A 19,977-nucleotide genomic window follows, 5' to 3' on the forward strand; every position below is an offset into this window, starting at 1 on the left:
CATCACCCTACAAGTGAGCTACCCCTAACAGTCATGGCTCTTGCAGGGACAGGTGGCGCTCCAATTCTAGAACTGAAACTCACAAAACTCACAAAATCCAACTTACAAAATCACAAGACTGAAATTCAACATTCTGCAATATTTGGATTTGTAATAACAGATGTTCTGGTAGTACAATTCAAATTTGGGTGGCAGAGACGTTCTGCTGGTCAGACCTTGTTTGTGACCAGACTATAATTTAGTACTGGCAGATCTCTCCCACCCATTTCTTCTCAAAAAGCTTCTCATTCATGTAATTTCTACCTCTTGTGTAATTTGCAAATCCCTTTCTCTGGGGCAATAAGAGTGTGTTTGGCTCTTGCATGCCATCTTCTGATTTCAAAGACTCACTACACCTCCCATATAACTCACTGTGGCCCTAGGCCGTTGTTTTAAGTGACGCAAATAATCGTTCCGGCTTCTATAGATCTGTTACTCAGTTCCAGGCACAACAATAAAAAGATGAATCCTGACATTTTGAAAATGGCTTTTGTGTTGCTGAGATGTAGCTGTCATAAGAGGAAGCAGATAGGACAATATGTCCTAAGGAATGTTAGAACAGCCCCCCCCCATCAAAATTTATTTTTAAACAAATGAACTGACAGGCAAGCAGCAGCCTGCCCCTATGACTTAAACCGCTGCCCACAATAGTGTGGTGGTAACACATCTTTTACCTCAGACAATGACACACACAAACAATTCCAGGCAACAGCTGTCCATCCCTTGTAAACAGCTTTATTCACTCTTTTAAAGAGCCATGCAGTCATAAATACATATTGCATTGCTGCCACTGAGGTGCACACAAGCGTGTCTAGAAGGTTCCATAGTCCCATGTTGTGGCATGTGCACCCATTAAGAACAGTCTGACTGTACTCTTCCATGGGGCACAACTTGCTTCCCTGCTGCACGTGCCTGCTTCACAGTAACAAATTCAGATGGACACCATCTTGCACCTGCAATTTCTGTTGCCTCTGACTGTCCCCCACCCCTGTAAAGGGGGGAAATAACAAAAAGAAAATACATTTCTCCTCAATAACCCCACCCCACATTCCATCCATGTTGCCACTATTACAATTTTTTGAGAAATCTCTGGAACATAAACAAGAGTTTGCTTCAGAGGGGTATGTGAGGGAACTGAGGAAAAACACACAACCATGCTGTCTATGCCAGTTCTATTTTTCTTGTTATTGCTTTTCCCAGTCTTCAGGTCTTGCTTCATACAGCGTTTTGAATGCTTAGGTAAATCTTGAGAAAATGCACTTTATCCTACAACAGGCTTACTGGTGGAGCAGTGGGAAAAGGAGAACTTGATTAATTTAACTAAAGCAAGCATTTCTGATGTTCACCAACCCCACTATCCCTTGTGAGGACTCCCAAGACCACACGGCCATTTCCCCAAGACTCCCATACTGAAAGCTCCTCAGCGTGGTAATTAGCAGGTTAAAGGCTGTATCCAAGGTCTCCGGTTGTAGAGTTTTGTCATGACCACCAGTCAATTACAGTAAAGGCCAGAGCCACATGACAGGCATTTCACAGTGGAAGGTGTGTATATTTACCCCTTTGTCTCTTGTAAACAGATTATACAGAAAAACCTGATCGACCAGATGGGGTGGGGTGGACAAAATAACTATGTGCACACTTGGGACGCAATACCTCTTTGTTGTTTCTAAAGACACAACCAATGTTCTCCAGAAAAACTGAAGTGTCCAGCATTCTTCTTAATCCTCTCATTCCCCTTTTCAAGGAGAAACAAAAAGTAGACAGGGAAATGGAATATTGAAGGATGTGTTGCTGGTGAAGACAATGCAACACAAATGTTTTCTTGCTTGACCATACACAGGAAAATGCGACAGAAAGGCCTGAGACAAAGTCTTTGCCTTTGATGATGGGGGCCGGTTAACACAAAGCTAAAGATGTAACCTGCTCTCCTCCTTCTGGAGGATCAAAGGAGTCTGCCCAGAAAGACTTGTGAAGCCATCTTTGTGCTACACCATTAATTTTGTTCTACAGTAGGAAAGAGCTAAAGGAATGAAAGTGGTAGGAGGCAAGAGTAGTCAAGCCCAGCTCAAAAACCCACCACCAATCTAACCTTACCTGACCAAGAGGAGGCTTCACTCATCCCCACTCCATCCCCCACAGTTGCTATTGCTCAAATGCCACTTTTATGTTCACTCCTTTTTTTTTTTTTTTGCCAGTGTGTACTAGAAATCATACCCTCAATTCAAGAACAGCAAAACTTCCAATGGTTTTAGTGCAAATATTCTCAAACAGCAGGTTCTAAAACGACTGTGTTGGTGATTCACCAGACCGCTGGCAACTAGCCTCTGCACAGTAGGGGGAGGCTTGACAATGCAGCACAAGGAAAGATGAGAATTTTGACTCAACAGGTGGGTCCCAACCAAAGACCAAATTCGACTGCTGGGATGGACAGCTTGTTAAAATGACTGGGGAACTGCTGGCTTCAGCAGGACTTGCATACACTCATCACCAAGGAAACCAAGACCATTAACAAATGCATAGCTAATGGTGCATTTAAAAGGCCTTTATCACATAGGGGGAAGACTGCACTTTTAAGTAATGCCATGCATGAAGTTTAAGGGACAGTCTGCCTTAATAATATCACTTTACAAGTGCACTTACTAACGCTCCTCTAACTTGGTGGCAGTTAATTTTTCCCAACCACAAGTCCACATGCCTAATTTCACCTGTTCTGTCACCTCTGATGGGGTCCAAAATTAGCAGAAAACAGCCACTAGGGCGGTGTTGTGTTTTCACACAATGAATCTCTTTTGTCATTTTCTCTTGATTGGCTGTCTGCTTACCATTTCTCTCCCCCATTCTAAGATACAGCTGCTAGATGTTCCATATTTTAAAGGGGGGGGGGGGGAACCCTTTGTACTAGATCTTGCCACTTCTATGCAGCATAGAATTCAGCCCAAATCTTGAAGAATAATGGATACTACATATCCCCCATATTGATTGCTTAGTTGTGACCTGGAATCATTATCCGGGCAGCTCAAAAGTCTTCAGGGTAAGTGTAGAATGGGTGAAGGAACTATAAACTCATTTCTTCTGCTATCAGGTCTGCTGCATGTATTAGGTGGCATCGAATACATGTCTTCCACACTGCGTGGATGTGATAGGGAGCTGTGCCAATGCATTAGTTTGCAAGTATGAATTTGTCCTCTGTGTACATTGCATTTTTACAGGTACACATTCTACATGCACCTGTCAAGAATTATAAATAGGTGAAGCAGCATTAATTCCTTGATTTTTTTAAAAAAGGGAAAAGGGTGTTATGGCAATTACCAAACAATTATTCGGTTACACCATAAAGACAAAGATCAGCAGAGAACAGGGAATGCTGAGTTGACAAGATGATAACAGGAGACAAAGCATCAATGTTTATGGAGGCAACCATCATTTGAACCCAACTTAAGCCATTCAGCCAGTCCTACTGTGTGTTCGTTTTAACATAGAATGATTACAAGGGCAATGTGGATTCTTGGCTACCATGTGTGGTGTTTAAAACAATGTCACATCATCTGCAGGGTTTGACAGGGGTAATGCCCACAGCGTTGCTGCTTTAAGTGTTTTAGGGAAACATGTTCAGTGCTGTGATTTTCCTCTCCACACAATGCAACATCATCGAGGGCACAGAAGTCCCAGCATGCATTGCAAATCTTCATCGTACTCCAGGTTGATGCTGCTGGCAGAAAAGTGGCGCCTCAGGGTCTGGCTGTGATTCAGAAGATTGTCAGCTGATGCCTGGATACCTATGAGAAGAAAAGTAATGGATAATACTATTGGCGAGAGCTTAACGGGATAATAGGAAGCAGAATACCAGCACCAAAGAATGGAAAAACAAGAGGTTTGTGCTTTAAAATTTAGGCAAGTAATAGATGTAGTGGTCTACAGACTCTGGCAAGAGTACTGGAAGACTGGTTCTTAATAACGGCCAATAACTAGGGGTGGCAGTTTTTACAGAACTCATTTTAGGTCCTCATTGAGCCCTGGGTTCATTCTGTAACACTGACATTTGTTACAAGGTATATCTGAATTTTGGTAAAGCTAATTTTTATATTATTTTTAAAAAACATTTACCTTTTCCTACCTGCACTTAAAATATATTAATGGAGGTTTGTCATAATTTCTTCTACCACTTTAATCATCCATTTAAAGAAAAGGAAACTTATCGTGCTCTTAGGTCCTCCAGGTGATCATGAAAAATTGAACAAGCCAGCCAACATAAATAGCTGTTTATAGTATCTTCAGTGCAGGTTTGACAGGTTACCCATACAAGTGTGAATATGGAAGCTGCTGCTGTTGTTTCAAACAAAATGAAAGTTTCTGAAAGTACACAAAGCATGCCTACAAATGTCTTCCATATAAGAAACAGGCAGATGGTGTCTGGAAGTATCTTAGGTCCCTTCCTAAATTTAGCAGCCTCACACTGTGAGAAGATCTTCAAATGGCTGCTGGATTTAGTAAAAGGAATTGCCTGTGAGGCTCTTCATTCTAGGAATATTTTGATATCTTCCTTTCCATAAGAACAGCCCTATTGGCCCAGGCCTGTGTTCTGTGATTGCAGATGGACAGACTTAGGAAGTTGATAACATAACAGGACCATTTTAACAGAGTGCTGTACATCATTTCCTATAACTCTAACTTATCTTAGTTTAGCTATAGCCCAAGTATGAAAATAGCCGCCCTGGGCACAGCGCAGCTATTTATATTCTAATCTTTGATGCAGTGAATAAAAAGTAGACATTTTAATTATTTGGCATCTATGGAGCCTACAGTCAAGAAATGCCATAAGTTATAAGCTGGGATTTTCATTTACTACAGGAAGCAACTAAGTACATCTTTCATGTGCTTTAATTTGACCCCAAGGCATTATATTTGTACTAAACAAAAAAAAGAAAGAAAACCACTTGCCAGCCTACAGCATAGTTATATGCTAAATGAGGCAATTAACTCCTGCAAAACAGCTCTAAATCTCATACACTTTGCAGGGATTTCATTAGGAAATCATTGCTGCGTAGAGAGAAAGTGCAACTATTATATAGAAACCAAATATCCAGCAATGGTTATCTCCCTCCCTCCTGGACTTAATCTTTGAAGTATGAGAACTCCCCCTTCATTCGGGAATGGGCCCTTGCTGAAATGTAAAGTTAATTGTGATGTGATAGCACAAGGAATGAAAGTTCCTTGTTTACAGCAACCTCTTGAATAGTCAAATTTAGTCAATTCAGCAGCATAAGTCTTTTTGCACTCTTGCGAAGGAAACATTTTATGGGCATTTGCTAATCAAAGTGGCTGAGCGCCCAAGACAAAAACAGTGAATATATTTCTGTAGTCAGACAGATTAATAGATAGATATAACAGAGAGGGAATCTAGTTGATATTGTGCACTTGGACTTTCAAGCAGCTTTAGACAAGCTACCTCACCAAAAGCTCCTGAGTAAGCTTAGCAGTCACGGAATTAGAGAGGTCCTGTTGTGGATCAAGAAACAGGAAGTAGAGAGCAGGGATGGAGGGATGTTGAAAGTGTAATCCCCCAAGGATTGGTACTGGGACCTCTATTTTTTAGCAGCCTATCCTAAGGCAAAAGAGAGTCAAGAGTTGTGGTGGGTAATAATTGCCCCAGTACATGTGAACTAAAATCCATCCCACTACACCCTTTGTAACATTTGTGGACTTAGTCCCTGAACATGAAATAGCCTGGGTAACCAGTACATGGCTAGAAACAGAAAAATGCACCCAGGCACAGTTCTACTGGTCTTGAATAGATGCAAACAGTTTGCCTTACAGTGTAATCTAGTGCATGTCTCCTCAAAAGTCAGTTTCACTGGGTTCAATGGCAATTACTTCTAGGTAAGCATGTGTAGGATTGCAGCCTCAGATTCTGTAGCTTGGCTTTTAAAAGTCATTTGCACCAAAGAGTTAAGAAAGCCCATTCTGCACTTGTGTTTTGGTTCAAGAAGTGATTAAGAATCACTTGCCCCTGCCAATATTTCATGCGCAAGAAGCAATCCTTCCTTTTTTCAAAAAAAAGTGTGTAGGGGGTGAGGACTGTGTTGCTCAAACAAAGCCTTAGAGAGAAAGATTATACTGCAAAATGAAATCTAGGTTTATTCAGACGAAGTGAGCAGCAGAGGACTTCGCAAATCTCATACCTATTCCTCAATGCTTATGGGGCAGGATTCCGGAACTGCAGCTGTTTAGTAGGAAAGACCAGAAGCAAATGGTGAACAAGAGAAAGGACAGACAACACAAATGCAAATGCATGCAACGGAGAGAGAGAGAGAGAGAGAGAGAAAGAGAAAGAGAGAGAGCACAAAAAAGGGACAAAACAAAAACTATCTTCTACATTGTAATCCCTAATGCCAGTCTAGGAGATTTCACATAGAAGCCTGTGTGCTGAAACTCTTAGGAATTGTGTTCCAAGTCAGTGGCAATTTCCAAGCATGTCTTGGTTACTGTGAGTAGCCTATCATAAAGGGATGGAACCCAACCCAAGGTGTCTACAAGGAGCATGGGACAGAGCATAGGTTTAATCCAAAGGCTGTTTTATTCCACAGAAACATTTCTAAAGCGGATGGGATGGGAAGCAGGGGCCCTTGATTAATGGATGTTCAAGAGAGGGCTGGCGCTCTAGAACGGTGCTGCAGTAAGCTAATTCTTGCAGCCCAACTCAATTTGAGCTCTACCCCTGTAAAACAGCTCACATCCATCATAGATATTGTTGGTCCAGGCCAATGGCAAGCTAGGCCATTAAACCTGCAAAGCATGCTAAGACAAGAGCCAACAATTCCACAGAGATTCCCTGCCTCTTGCATGGCCAATGATGTCACAATATAACATTGTTATACATTCTATAGCACAGAATTGGCAGCAGACTGTGGGGTGGGGGCACAATCCATCAGACATAGCCCCCAAAGGCAGACATGGGACATAGCATTTTGAATGGGCCAAGCTAACTTTTCTCTGGGCTAAATGTTAGGTGGTACGGTTGATGCACAGAAGACCTACTCTTAGCTTTCCATGAGCTCCCAGCGTTATTCATTTAATAGTAAAATCTATGCCCTATGTTCAAAAGGGATTCCCAAAGCAGCTTACATTAATGTTGGGAAAACAAATTGCAAGACCAAAGTGTTGCCATCCGAAATTTAAGGTCGCTACACTTTGACTTTTGCACGGAACCTAAAAAGAAGCAAGAAGTGTAAGCTATCCTGTGCCCCACATTCTTGGACCTTCATGTTTAAAGGGCAGTTTCAGTAAGCATTATGTATTAACACAGAAAGAAGCAACAGCTAAGATGTGTCTGTCTGGTCATAACTAAGCTATCCTGTGCCCCACATTCTTGGACCTTCATGTTTAAAGGGCAGTTTCAGTAAGCATTATGTATTAACACAGAAAGAAGCAACAGCTAAGATGTGTCTGTCTGGTCATAACTGGAAAGCACAGTTGTGTTGTGTAGCCTCTAGAATACACCAGATGTGCATATACCCTGTTAACAATGGCTCAGGGGTATCCATGTTAAGAGCTCAATAAACAATTCCCTCTGAGTGTTCTGCTTGTAGCTGGGAGACTATCTCAGCAGAGCAAAATGCGTAGCTGGAGACACACAACAAACTATAAACATTTACCTATTACTGGGTGCCAAAGGAACACTATTTGGCCCTGTGATAGCTGCAGCACAATCCCTTGAGATGGGCCAACATGATCATTGCCAGCTAGCCATGCTCATCAAGCTGTTTGAGTGAATTACCACTTGCCCAGTTGCCAATTTACTTAAAGGCCCTGTTTGTACCACTTTTTTTTCCTACTTGGGAAACACAAAACATGCAGAGATTTTGAATAACAAATAATACATGTGTGGACTGGTTTGCTGCCTTCCACCTCCCATATACACATGACCTTGGTGGATATTTAGAAGGGAAACATACAACAGTATTTGACACCATTTCTGTATTTTGCTCTCTGGCATGTACACCTGAAAGAAGTGGTCTTTATTCTTTTCTGCATCTCTTATGTTGTTTTTATCAACATCTGAGAATTATTTAGTCCCACATCTGGGCCACTACATCTGGCTATTAACCATATCAGTAGGCATTCCCTTTTGCGTTTGTCCCTGCCTTCTAATTTGTTGGTTCTATCATGCCAATTAAGTGCTGACAGAGCATGTGCACAGATAGCTGTGTGTCCACCTCGTTATATATATATATTCCCCGCCCAAGGAAGTGTGCAAAAGTACTTAGTCAATAGTAAATTTGCTTGTGCAGTTTTTGGGTTTGTGCAAATCTTGAGTGATCTAAAGAATACATATATACATAGATGGCTAAGTTCCTGACACACCTTTATTGGCATGTTAGAAAAGAAATGAAGACAAATGTAAATTCTCAAACACACGCTTTTCAAGTTGTTGCCCAATAAATCTGGTGTAGGGATTTTTAATGCAGTTTGCTCGTGCAGTTTTCTGGTTTTGTGCAAATCTGAAAAAATTAATAAAAATATCACCAGAAATGGTTACAAGCAAGGCCAGAAGAGAAATGAAAGCACTAAAGAAGTAGTGTACATAAGAAGGGGAGTAGCAGAAAGTGACAACACAGAAACAAATTGTCCATGACCCCAAATTGAGTGGCTTGGAACCTGATTTCCCCCAACTTACTAAATTTATCCCCGTATTGAATAAGCCAAAATTTATAAGGGAAAAGCATCAAGACTGATGTTGTGTGAGGGCAATGTCATGTGCACTATATGCAAATCAACTGGGAACACAAACAGCTGCAAACCCACATTAAAACCCAGTGCGGACAAGCCCTAAGCCAACTATCGCAGATTCAAAATTAATACAGTGATACCTCGGGTTACATATGCTTCAGGTTACATACGCTTCAGGTTACAGACTCCACTAACCCAGAAATAGTACCTCGGGTTAAGAACTTTGCTTCAGGATGAGAACAGTAATCGTGCTCCAGCAGCACGGCGGCAGCAGGAGGCCCCATTAGTTAAAGTGGTGCTTCAGGTTAAGAACAGTTTCAGGTTAAGAACAGTTTCAGGTTAAGAACGGACCTCCGGAACGAATTAAGTACGTAACCAGAGGTACCACTGTACTTTGCTTTTCCATCTCCCGTACTTACCTTTGTACCTATTCACTCTTTACAAAGCGGGAGAGAACCCAGAGACTAAAAGTCCTTAAAACAAAGAGACTGAGCTGGGGCGGGATTGCCCTCCTCAGATAAACTGAAGTGGAGTACCTAGAAGTGCTTTTTTGTTTTGTTTTTAGGAGTTCGAACTTTGGGGTGAAGGAAATGGAGTGTGAGGGAAACAAGAGGACAACTTCAGAAATGCACCCCTGCCATTAGATCAGCCAGGCACAGCATTACTCCAGCCATATACCAAAAAGCTCAAGGGCACAGCATCTGCGAATAGGCAACTCACAAAGTCTCATTCCCCATTCTGCTTTACATATATAGCTTGTGCACCATGGAAGCAGGTACATGCTGCTTCTTGACTGGCTGCAAAGCAAAGCATGGGTTTGCACAATAACACGCTGCAGCTAGGGGGAAAAAGAGGATTTGGCTTCGTCTGTTGCATAGAGTGAAGGGTGAAAAGATTCCTGCAAGCAGCAAAGGGTATGCAAGCCAGAGGAAGCGATGAGACCTCTGGTGACTGTATAGTAATTTATTCCACAGGTCTCCTGATGCCCAGCTTCCACTCCTACAGTTCAATAAGCACTGCAGGCAACGCTAGGGAATACTTCCTATGTCTATGCAGGTAATAGCTGGGATGTGATAAAGATGGGATCTTTCATCCAATGCAATTCTTGAATTTAGCCAAGGTTCTGGGTTTGGAAGCTTATGTACAACCAAGTATGCTAGGGAGTAAGTTCCACTACAACACATTTAGAGAAATATCTCATAATGCTCTCCCACTGCTGAAGTTATGTGATGAAATAAGAGACAGGAAGAATAAGAGACACTGCTACATTAAGTTGGCCAGTAGCTAACTCATTAACTACTGCCATAGTATATGCCTTTAAATATGAGAAAGTTTTCCTTTCCTAAAAGTCAAACAAACAAAAAAACCTGACATCAAGTGTTATGGAGATTTATCTGCCATGATGGACTTTTTGGGGGGCAGGAAGAGGGAGGATTTGCTAAAAGTAGTATTTTGCATGATAGTTCACATGCTATCATTAATGCACACTGTTGTTCACTTTAAAAGCACAGAGATGCATTACAAAGCCTCTTTTTTTTTTACCAGTTTGCACCATATTGCACAGTATATTAAGCTACTGTTCTCTATCTTTCCTTATTCAAAAATTCATTGACGAGCCTGCTATTTCACAGGTTCTAGGCAACTTTAAATAGCTCAGCTGTAAAATATGTTGTGCAACATGTCATTCCTCCTCCCCACTTCTTGTTCTTCTGATAGAACTGCAACCACTGTTCTGATACCTGATGCTATATTTGGAACACTTATCCACTACACCAGGTATGCAGTTTTCAAGAAAGTCAAGGACATTCATTACATCCATACTGGTGACTTTATTGAATAAGATGGGTTGCATGTGTCAGCCTCTGTTCTCTAGTTCCTCACTGCCCAATAGCCATTTTAAGACCCCTGGAAAAAAATGTTCCAGTGATTTATTTTACTGCCCTCCAATAGCTTGCTTGACTGAAGCAGGATTTCCCAGTTTAAAAGATCACAATTTGAAGGGTTATGGATATGCACTAAATTGTACTTAGAAAGGCATTTGGTTAAGATTTTGCTCGGGTCTGGGCTTATACACAGAGCCATGATCGCTTGAAGGTACCAATACTGCAAGGACATAATATGGTGCAATATTTTAACCTTGTAACTATAAATGACCTTGCATGTGGCTGTGTTCAAACAATTCCTGCCCCAGAAGAAAGATGGCATTTGCCACTATTGTTAGAGGGTCTCTTATCTGCGGGCACATATGCTTTTGCAGAGCAAAGCTTGGATTAACTGCAGAATTCCCCAAGTGAAATAAATTACACAGAGGGACAGCACAACAGAGGAAGAGAGCTAGCTTGCTAGCAGCTATGTGAGAAAGCTCTCCCTCTCCGAAGCAGTGAATTAGACCAACCAAGAAAGATTCTTTCAGGTATCTCAAGTTTACAGCCTTGAAAGCTTTAGCGGAAGGCAAAATAAGCAATAGATGGGTTGCTATGGTGTTACAAATGACAACAAATTTACTAACATGGGAGGACGGGTCTGATGCACCTGCATTTTAAAGATTTGGGGCGTAAGCCAGAAGAGGTTAGGAACACTTAAATCCTATTAAAATAAACAGAAATTAAAACACACACTAGGTAAGTGTTCCAAGTCCTCTCTGGGTGGAACACATGAATGCAATCCATCCAGGGCAGAGGTGCACAAGACCCTTATATGTCAATGAACCGGCACAGAATTGTGCCCATGGTTTCCAATCATTAGAAATAAAAACCAACAAATCTTTAATTTTCATTAATCCTGGACCAGGAAAGGCCAATTTGCTCAACTATAATGCAGGATTCTATTCCCCCCTTTTCAGTTTTGTCCAGACCCCTAAAGGTCAGTCAGTAAAATTTACAGCCATTTCAGCAACCCGGAGAAATGGAAAGGGTGGAAGCATGGGCTACGAAAAGAAAAACAAGAAATTTGCTGGCGTAGAGTGAACATGAACTTTCACACTGATGAAACCCAGTGGGGCAAAAAGATCAATGAAACAGCAAAGAGACACACAAGGCATACCCGGGGTTAGTAACAAAAAGTAAGGTGGGGAATGTGATACCAGGGCTAAGCCAAGGAATTATTAAGCATGTCTCTAACATACTTTTTCGTTATGTTACTAACCAGGCTAGCTATGTGTAAAGAAAATAATTAAATCTGAAGGACTTTTACATATTGGTTAGAAATAGAATGAGATTGGGGGCGATGGCTGAATCTTATTTTAGTGCACGAAGAAGTCCCCCAATAGAGCATCTTTTCCATGGAGACACTAAATTAGATATCATGGAATATGTGTGGTTCCTTCTGTACCCAACAGATTTAACCAATGCTTTGACTTATCTATGCTTAAGCTTATCTAGGAGCTGACAATTTATCCTGCCACTATTAATCTTGTCAAGAAGAACTCTGCACGCTGAATCTTGGGCTCAACTTTAAAACTTAACCCTATTTCTTATGCCAGGCATATGTGAATATATCTAAACTGTACACCTAAAATGGCTTTCACTGCCATGGCTGAAGGATCTCGGGCACTTGTCCTCAACAGGTGGATGAGGACACCCAGGTGGGTTACAACCCAACCAAAAGTGGGCTGCATGAGCAGTGCTGACATTTCCTTTCCCCCCTTGGCTTCAAAAAGTTTTAAAGATGAGGAAAAAATGTGGAGGGGGAGAGAGTAGGACACAGAAGGAGAAAGAAGGGGATGGAAATATTCAGTAAGAAATAAGAATGGGCACCACGCTACACATGGAATTAAATGTGGCTCCCGTGTCTTATGGGCTAGGAACTCCGACAAAGATGTTTCCACACCCTCAGGGAGTTTTGGTTCCCAGGGGTCAGTGGAGAAAGCCATATTAAAAACTTGCCTTAAGTTAGGAAACCTAAAAAAGTTCTCTATATTGTGGTGCGATGCAGGGCTGGTCAGGGGAGGTAAGTGGGCATGGTTTAAAATATCTGGAAGATGCCATAGCTGAGCACCTTTATTTTTGCCTGTTTCAACATGAAGTATAGCTACATATACATGCAAGTGTTACGTTCTGGCTGCTGGCGACAGGTGACAAGGTGGGGGGTATGTAAGAGGCTCCCCTCCCACCTCCACACACCCACAAAAGTTCATGTTCAGCAGACTGCCACTCACCAGGTAAGCAGGCCTCAGAGCACAGCTTATTGTCCAGTGCTTTCACGCTTGCGTTGCCAATGTCATTGTTATTGTCACACTCCATACCTAGGTATGCGCCTGTCCTTTGGCCTGTAAGGGAGTTAATGTAGTTAGAGAGGGGATGGGGCTGCGCTTTGACATACGTATTCTTTCTCCTTAAAATATCGGAAGGCACAAACAGTTCGTATCAGGAGTTGGGGAAGAAAGCCTCAACGGCAGCCCATGGGGGCATAGAGAGTGGACAATAAGGCATTCGACTGGGTTGCGTCTGCATTAAGCCATCTTGGCAGGTTTCCTCAACCACTTCCATCTCTATCCTGGTTTCCAAGGAAAAAAAATATTGCCAGCGAGAAAGGGTACAAGCACAGGAGGACATTTTACCCTTTCTGCAAAGGCAATACATAAGCAGGCACAGAAAGGAAGATTACAGAGCAGCAGGGGGAAAGCTAAAGGAACAGCAGAGAAGGCCATCACCAGCTAATGGTTTTGCAGGTCTCTGGCTGGTGTCTAAAGCCTTGTGGAGGAAGCTATATGAATGCTTCAAAAACCAAAACGTTCCCCCAACTTGTTACCACTCCAGCAAACGCAACACAACAGGAACCTCAATGGTTGCAAAAAGAAAGCACTATTAATTTTGTATCGCAAATAAGCACCATTGGACATATCCTTCTCTTCGGGTAGCTCTGGGAATGGTAGTTCTTTGTGATAGGGATGGGGAAATTGATGGCCTCCCGATGTTCCTGGACTTCATCTCCCATAGTCCCAGACCACTGGCCATGCTGGGCTGGAGTTCAACAATGTCACCAGGAGCTCAATGAGTTCCCGTTTCCTGTTCTGTTGAGTGCTAGGGATTTCTAACAGAATTCTTAGCCCCTTCACAAGAACGACAGTTCCCAGGATTCCTTGAATGATGCCTTGCACTGGTATAAAACAGATACAGAAAGGTCTGTAGCACAGATTTGTTTACTTTGACACATACACAGCTTAATGTTGTAAAGCAGAAACTGTGATTGCTTTAGGCTACCTTTTTCACGTTTCTCCAGTAATATTCTAAGAGGTGCTCACACACATCATAATTACTGCGGTGAGTTTTCATTTTTAACAGTTGAATGAGAAGGCTAAACTGAGTCAAATGTCTGTTTAAATGGAGGCATCTTCTTTTACCTGAAGCTCTCAGGACATTGAGTGATGCATTACTTCTGAAAATGCCCCAACCTAACCAACAATGACATCTGTTTTAACAAGATCTGGCTATACCCCTCCCCCTACCCTACAAAAGCCCTTAGGCTTATTCATGATTTTTCCTTGCAATATTCCAAATTAAATTTAGACTGTGTGGATACTATTTCATTTTTTGTTTTGTTTTTAAAGAGACAGACATATATATGTGGTAAAGGAAGAAATTTACAGGACTTCCATATATCAACTCCGGAAAAGTTAATAGAAATTTTGCCATTTGGTTTTTTTTAAAAAAGCGAAAGACCTTGCAAGAGGAAATCTGTTCAATTGTTTTCTGGACAAGTGGTTTTGGGGGCTGGAGCAGAAGACTATGTTTAAAAAAATATTTCAGTGACAACTCTCTGAAGCCCTGAAAGAAAAGCATTCCACACAATAATGTGGGTGGTTCTTTACTTAATCAACCACACAGACTATCCATCCTACTCTGGACTCCCTACTGGTTGGACGCGCAAATGTGCAAAAACTTGCAAGTCCTAAGAACACCAGAAGAGCATTCCTGGATGTCTAAATAAGAGTGCTGTTTAGAAGGCCTTCTGCTATTTCAAGCTTCAAAATAAAGTAAGTCTTAATGGTGATAGAATCCCTCAAAGCCGCTTTGGTTGACATGCTAAGAAGCAAAACTGATGCACAGCCAAGTACTCCAGCATGGCTGGTTTATGGAGTGGGCTGCTGGGCATGTGTTGAAGTATTGTGCTGCACGACTGCTGTACGAGGCAAGCATGCAACCCCACTGAAATCCCAGAAGCGCAGCTGGCACTAAAGCAGAAGCCCCAGCCATTGGAGGGGGGAAAGGGAAGGGCACCTGCTGACCCACGGAAAAGCCACCAGGTTTTGGTGAACACTGCCATTATACTGCTATTTAAAAATGGGTTCTCTGCCTTGTTGGTGCTTACTGAGGGTGTGAGAAGTGTTGCGCATGGAAGAGAAAAAGATCACACGATCTGTCACCCTCCCCATCACCCAAAACTAGTGGCATGCCACAGTTTAACTGAGTTACAATTTGCTCCAGTTATGGGTAAACTTGGCCCAACTCCTGCTGCAGCTTTTAAGTTAACCCTCAAATGTTAGCAAAAACACAGCAGCATGAAACATTCTGCAAGCATACCAGGAGGCAGAAGCCTGAGGCTAATTGGCATGTTCCATTGAAATTGCATATTCACTATGCATATGCTTTGTGGACGTCAACTTCCAGAATCATAACACACATGTGGGTTTAAGCTTTGCTTTAACTTTCCAATTATTAAGCATGCGGCTGCGGTATTTTCGAGCTCGTCTCCTTGCTGCTTACCATGAGCACCTGAAACTTGCCTTTTAAAAATGAGATGCTCAGAGTTCACAAGGAAAGTCCACGAGTCAACTAAAAGCTATTTTACTTGGGGAGGGTTGTGTATGAAAACTCTTAAGAATGTTTATTATGAAGTTCTACAAAGCGGGTTGATTTCTAATCAGCCAAACACACCAAGGAAGGAGAGGAAGCCCATTTTACCTGGCTTCTCTTCCCACCACAGTGAGAGCTTGTCTCTGCATCTTCCAAAAGTACCAAAGAGGTGTGTCGTCATCTGGGGTTATGGGAGTGTCACAGATCCCTTACTTTTGGGGGAGCAGTTTTCCATCAGGGTCCCTACGTCAGCGGCCCATGACCTAGCTCCCAAAATGTGATGATTTGCATTGACCTATGCTTTGCTACTGCAAAGTTCTGGTGTCAATAGCCCTCTACGTAGCTAAAGACTGAACCTAGTAGGTCATTATCTGCAACAGTGAAGATTTCCCCTCTCAGTTTTGCAATTTTGCACCAGAACATCCACTGCTAAGGGTATTGCCAAAGATGCTCCAGCTATCTGAAGATTGCTCTCGGCTTCATCCTTCCCTCCCCGCTCCATTTCCCAGAGAAGTGTTTGGAATTGCTATTGCTTTAGTAAGGGACCCTGGCATTTTGAAATTGAGGACTTTTCATTTATGTCCCTACCTTGCAACATTTTTATAATTTCACTTGTGAGCGGCATTACTGAAACATTCGAAAGCTGTTTTACACTACTTTGCAAAAACTAGACATCATATTCTAGCATCAGAAACACATAAACCCACAATATACAGGGAAAGCCATCAAGTAGCTTTATATTACAACTCCCCCCCCCCAACAACTCTAAACTCTTTAGACCATCCTTCTGCTACTACAAGATAAACAAGGCTGAGCTTGTCCAGAAGTCCCACCCCCGCTCAGCCTTGCTTTTCCTTATCCGCCACTGTGAACACTGCCAGCTGGATGTGATGGAACATAGCCAAAAAATATGGGGAAAGGAGTAATGCTCTGTTCTCTGTTACCATCTTCTTGTGTGGGGGAGCCAGCCTCTTCCTCCATGACGTCATTCCCCTGCCACAAAAGATGACAAGGTGCAAATGTTAAAAGTGAAGGACTTGCAATACATAGAGGAAGACACAAAAGCTCAGTTATCAGAGCTTGGTTCCCTCCTTAAAAGGGTGTCAAAAGAAGCATTCTCCTATGTATTTTCTCCACAGAAGAAACCTGAAATTGGCTTGATCAAATGAACTCAGCCAGAGGCTCCTTGTGAAACCTAGTGCAGTGTTGCTTTGACTGATCGGAAAGCCATGGATATGAAGTTTAGTTTGCTTGTTTCTAGAACTGGAGTCCCAGTCATATGGGCACACTAGGTTTCACAGGGAGCCTCTGGCTGAGCAGCTGCTTTGGCTGGGTAGCAAGGAATAGCAACATAGAGAATATGCTTAGCTAACAGCAATCTATGAAGACTCAGATTAGCCAGATGAACCTGTTCCCTCACTGATCCAGAGTATTTCCTCCCCCCTTTTTTATAACTTTATTTTTTTATTTTGATGAAGCAGTAATAAATAAATAAGAATTAAAATGTGCACCCCACGCCTGAGACCATTCCATTGTAACTATCCAACCTCCAAAAATTTCAACACCTCTTGTGATGGTTTGACCCCTTTCCATTTAAACACTACAAATTCTACAAATACCTTCCATAGCTCCTCAAAATTATTTCTCCTGCATATTCCCTGTCTTACCTTAATAGCACATGTTAGTAAGGGTAAAGGGACCCCTGACCATTAGGTCCAGTCGTGACTGACTCTCGCTTAACTGGCCGAGGGAGCTGGCGTACAGCTTCCGGGTCATGTGGCCAGCCTGACTAAGCCGCTTCTGGTGAACCAGAACAGCGCATGGAAACGCTGTTTACCTTCCCGCCGGAACGGTACCTATTTATCTACTTGCACTTTGACATGCTTTCGAACTGCTAGGTTGGCAGGAGCAGGGACCGAGCAACAGGAGCTCACCCTGTCGCGGGGATTCGAACCGCCAACCTTCTGATCGGCAAGTCCTAGGCTCTGTGGTTTAACCCACAGCGCCACTATAATAGCACATGTTAATTCATCATTAATAGCTACATCCCACACCTCTTTATACCATTCTTCCATTTTATATTCTGCTTGCCCCTTCTGCTTCCTAGCTGTAATAATTCATGCAGCTGTCAATAACTTTGTGAGCAAGTCCTTCATAGCCTGTGAACCTTCCACCCCATTGTAAATTGTTAATAATGCTACCTCTGGACTTTCAGTCAGCTTTAACCCGGTGATTTCTGTTATCTCCTTGAACACCCTTTTCCAAAAAAGTTGTATGTCACTTTGTGCTGAGCTACAAACTTCATCACTGAGCAGCTCTCAGCTTCCCCTTTATCAACTACACAATTTACAGCATTTTCTATCTACAGTATTTCACTTTACTCATTGGCTCCCATCTGCCTTTCTCTCCTTAATTGATGCCTAGGCTTTCAGGTTGCCAAAGCAAAACGTTTTCACAAGAAAGCTTCAGCCACTGGCTTTTACACCCAATCATCCCTCCCCTTCAACCCCCCTGTGGTAAATAGGCTTTCAAATGTGGAATTTTACCTCTGCGTCTCGTTCCTCTGCTGACATACTGACAAAATTTTCATCTGGAGATTCAACGGGGGTTGACTAAGGGAAGAGAAAGGGAAAAGGGCAGGACTTGGACTTACTGGTGCATTTCCTGTAGAGGCAGGTTACAATCACTGGCAAATTGCACCAGTGGTATCAACCCCAACCCACGTTCTGAATTTTTTAATGTCTCGCTGGCTTCCCACCTCTTCTCAAATGAATTTTTGCAACAAGGTACACCTGGCCAGTGCTTTTTTTTCTAAAAAATGTTTAGGGGTGCTCTCATTTTGACTCAAGAAAATCACCATTTTATAGTACAAATCGAGAAAAATAAATACAGTAAATGGACAAAAGTACGAAGATTCACAAAATGTTTAGGGGTATGCATCCCCCCAGAAAAAGAGCACTGCACCTGGCCGCCATATTGGTCCATTTCTGCCGCACCCAGGCAATGGCTGCTTAGCCACAACCTACAATGCTGTGTGTTTGCTGCCATCTTGGATGTTAGGTGTGCCATATAATCACTGGGTTCCACCCAATAGCAGAAATGGCTTGAATAACTTTTTTTAAAAAAACTAGGTGGTATTCAACTAAGTTTTACCCAGAGTAGAACTTTTATTTTATTCTGTGAACTGCCCTGAAACCCCCTGGGTATAGGGCGGTATATAAATTCAAGGAGGAGGAGGAGGAGGAGGAGGAGGAGGAGGAGGAGGAGGAGAAGAAGAAGAAGAAGAAGAAGAAGAAGAAGAAGAAGAAGAAGAAGAAGAAGAAGAAGAGGAGGAGGAGGAGGAGGAGGAGGAGGAGGAGGAGGAAATAATTAATGAATATGACTTAACCATGTCCATTAATTTCAATGGGTCTACTCTGATTAAAACAGTTGAATATCTCTCTCGGTTTGAGAATTTTAAAAGGTCTTGCATTATATGAAGTGCTTTGCCTGCCCCAATGGTGAACAGATCCCTTAGAGTAGGGATGGGGAACATGTAACTCTCCAGTTATTGTTGGACCACGACCCCCATCATCTCTGGCTACTTTCCCTCCTGGCTGGGAGTGATGAGCGTTGAAGTTCCACCACATCTGGAAGGCCACACGTTTCCCATTCCTGCCTTAATAAGGGTGGCTGTCATCACAGAAATGAACTATCCCGCATCACAGTTTCTGCTGCTTGGTCATCTGAATAGGCTTGCCATACTTACATCTCCTTCTGAAGGTACCCCACTGGCAACAGCAGGCGATGGGATCATGTCCCCCTCTTCCTCAGTGCCAGGAGCTACATAGGAGCCTGACATGGAAGACATGGTGTCAGTGCTGATCTCAGAGTGCTGGCTTTGAGAGGAAGCCATGGACATGACCGACTGGGCCAGGCTGCTGCTAACAGGATCTAAGGAAAGAGAGGAGGGCGCAGGCAAGACATTGCCAGGGAGGCTGGTTATAAAGGGGCACACAATAAACTAGCTGAGATACAAGTTTAGCAAAAAAAAAATTTAAACAAGCTTTTTAAGAGCTTCCAGGATCCAACCCGAGCCTCAGTCCTGTGCAAGGAAAAGGTCCACTCTGCTGTGCTCTTAACTCAGTCGGTACATCACACGTTTTCCTTACTGTATCCGGCTCCTGATCACGTGTCTTTCATGAGCTGTCTCTTCTAGCTCAAATCCTATGATAATGACTAATATACACACAATAATTACCAAAATGATTATACATTCTTTATCAATCTTCTGAGAAAAATACAGAACCTTATGCAAAGCCACAGAGACTTGCGAACTACCCAACCTAAGATGAACTTATAATGTCTGATTTCTGTTATAATGTCTCTGTGGCTTTGCATAAGGTTCTGTATTTTTCTCAGAAGATTGATAAAGAAT

The 19,977-nt window shown here is 42.5% G+C and overlaps 1 protein-coding gene across 4 annotated transcripts in view; it reads right to left on the reverse strand.

The window, feature by feature from the left end:
- Positions 1-758: 758 nt before the first annotated feature.
- Positions 759-19,977, reverse strand: part of RNF157 (ring finger protein 157) — a 71,499-nt gene continuing 52,280 nt past the window's right edge. For 2 of the 4 annotated variants that reach the window (XM_081850762.1, XM_081850763.1), the window contains exons 15-19: positions 19,309-19,493; positions 18,107-18,172; positions 16,505-16,553; positions 12,923-13,033; positions 759-3,815 (exon numbers count right to left, since the gene is read on the reverse strand). In XM_081850762.1, coding sequence (XP_081706888.1) covers positions 3,685-3,815; positions 12,923-13,033; positions 16,505-16,553; positions 18,107-18,172; positions 19,309-19,493 — 542 coding nt within the window. In that variant the 3' untranslated portion in view covers positions 759-3,684. Of the gene's footprint in view, positions 3,816-6,218; positions 6,260-12,922; positions 13,034-16,504; positions 16,554-18,106; positions 18,173-19,308; positions 19,494-19,977 lie in introns of all 4 variants that reach the window. The other 2 variants (XM_081850764.1, XM_081850765.1) reach the window with 2 other exon arrangements.

Source organism: Podarcis erhardii (genome assembly GCF_964252035.2).
Source record: "Podarcis erhardii genome assembly, chromosome: 2".
NCBI classification, from domain to species: Eukaryota; Metazoa; Chordata; class Lepidosauria; order Squamata; family Lacertidae; genus Podarcis; species Podarcis erhardii.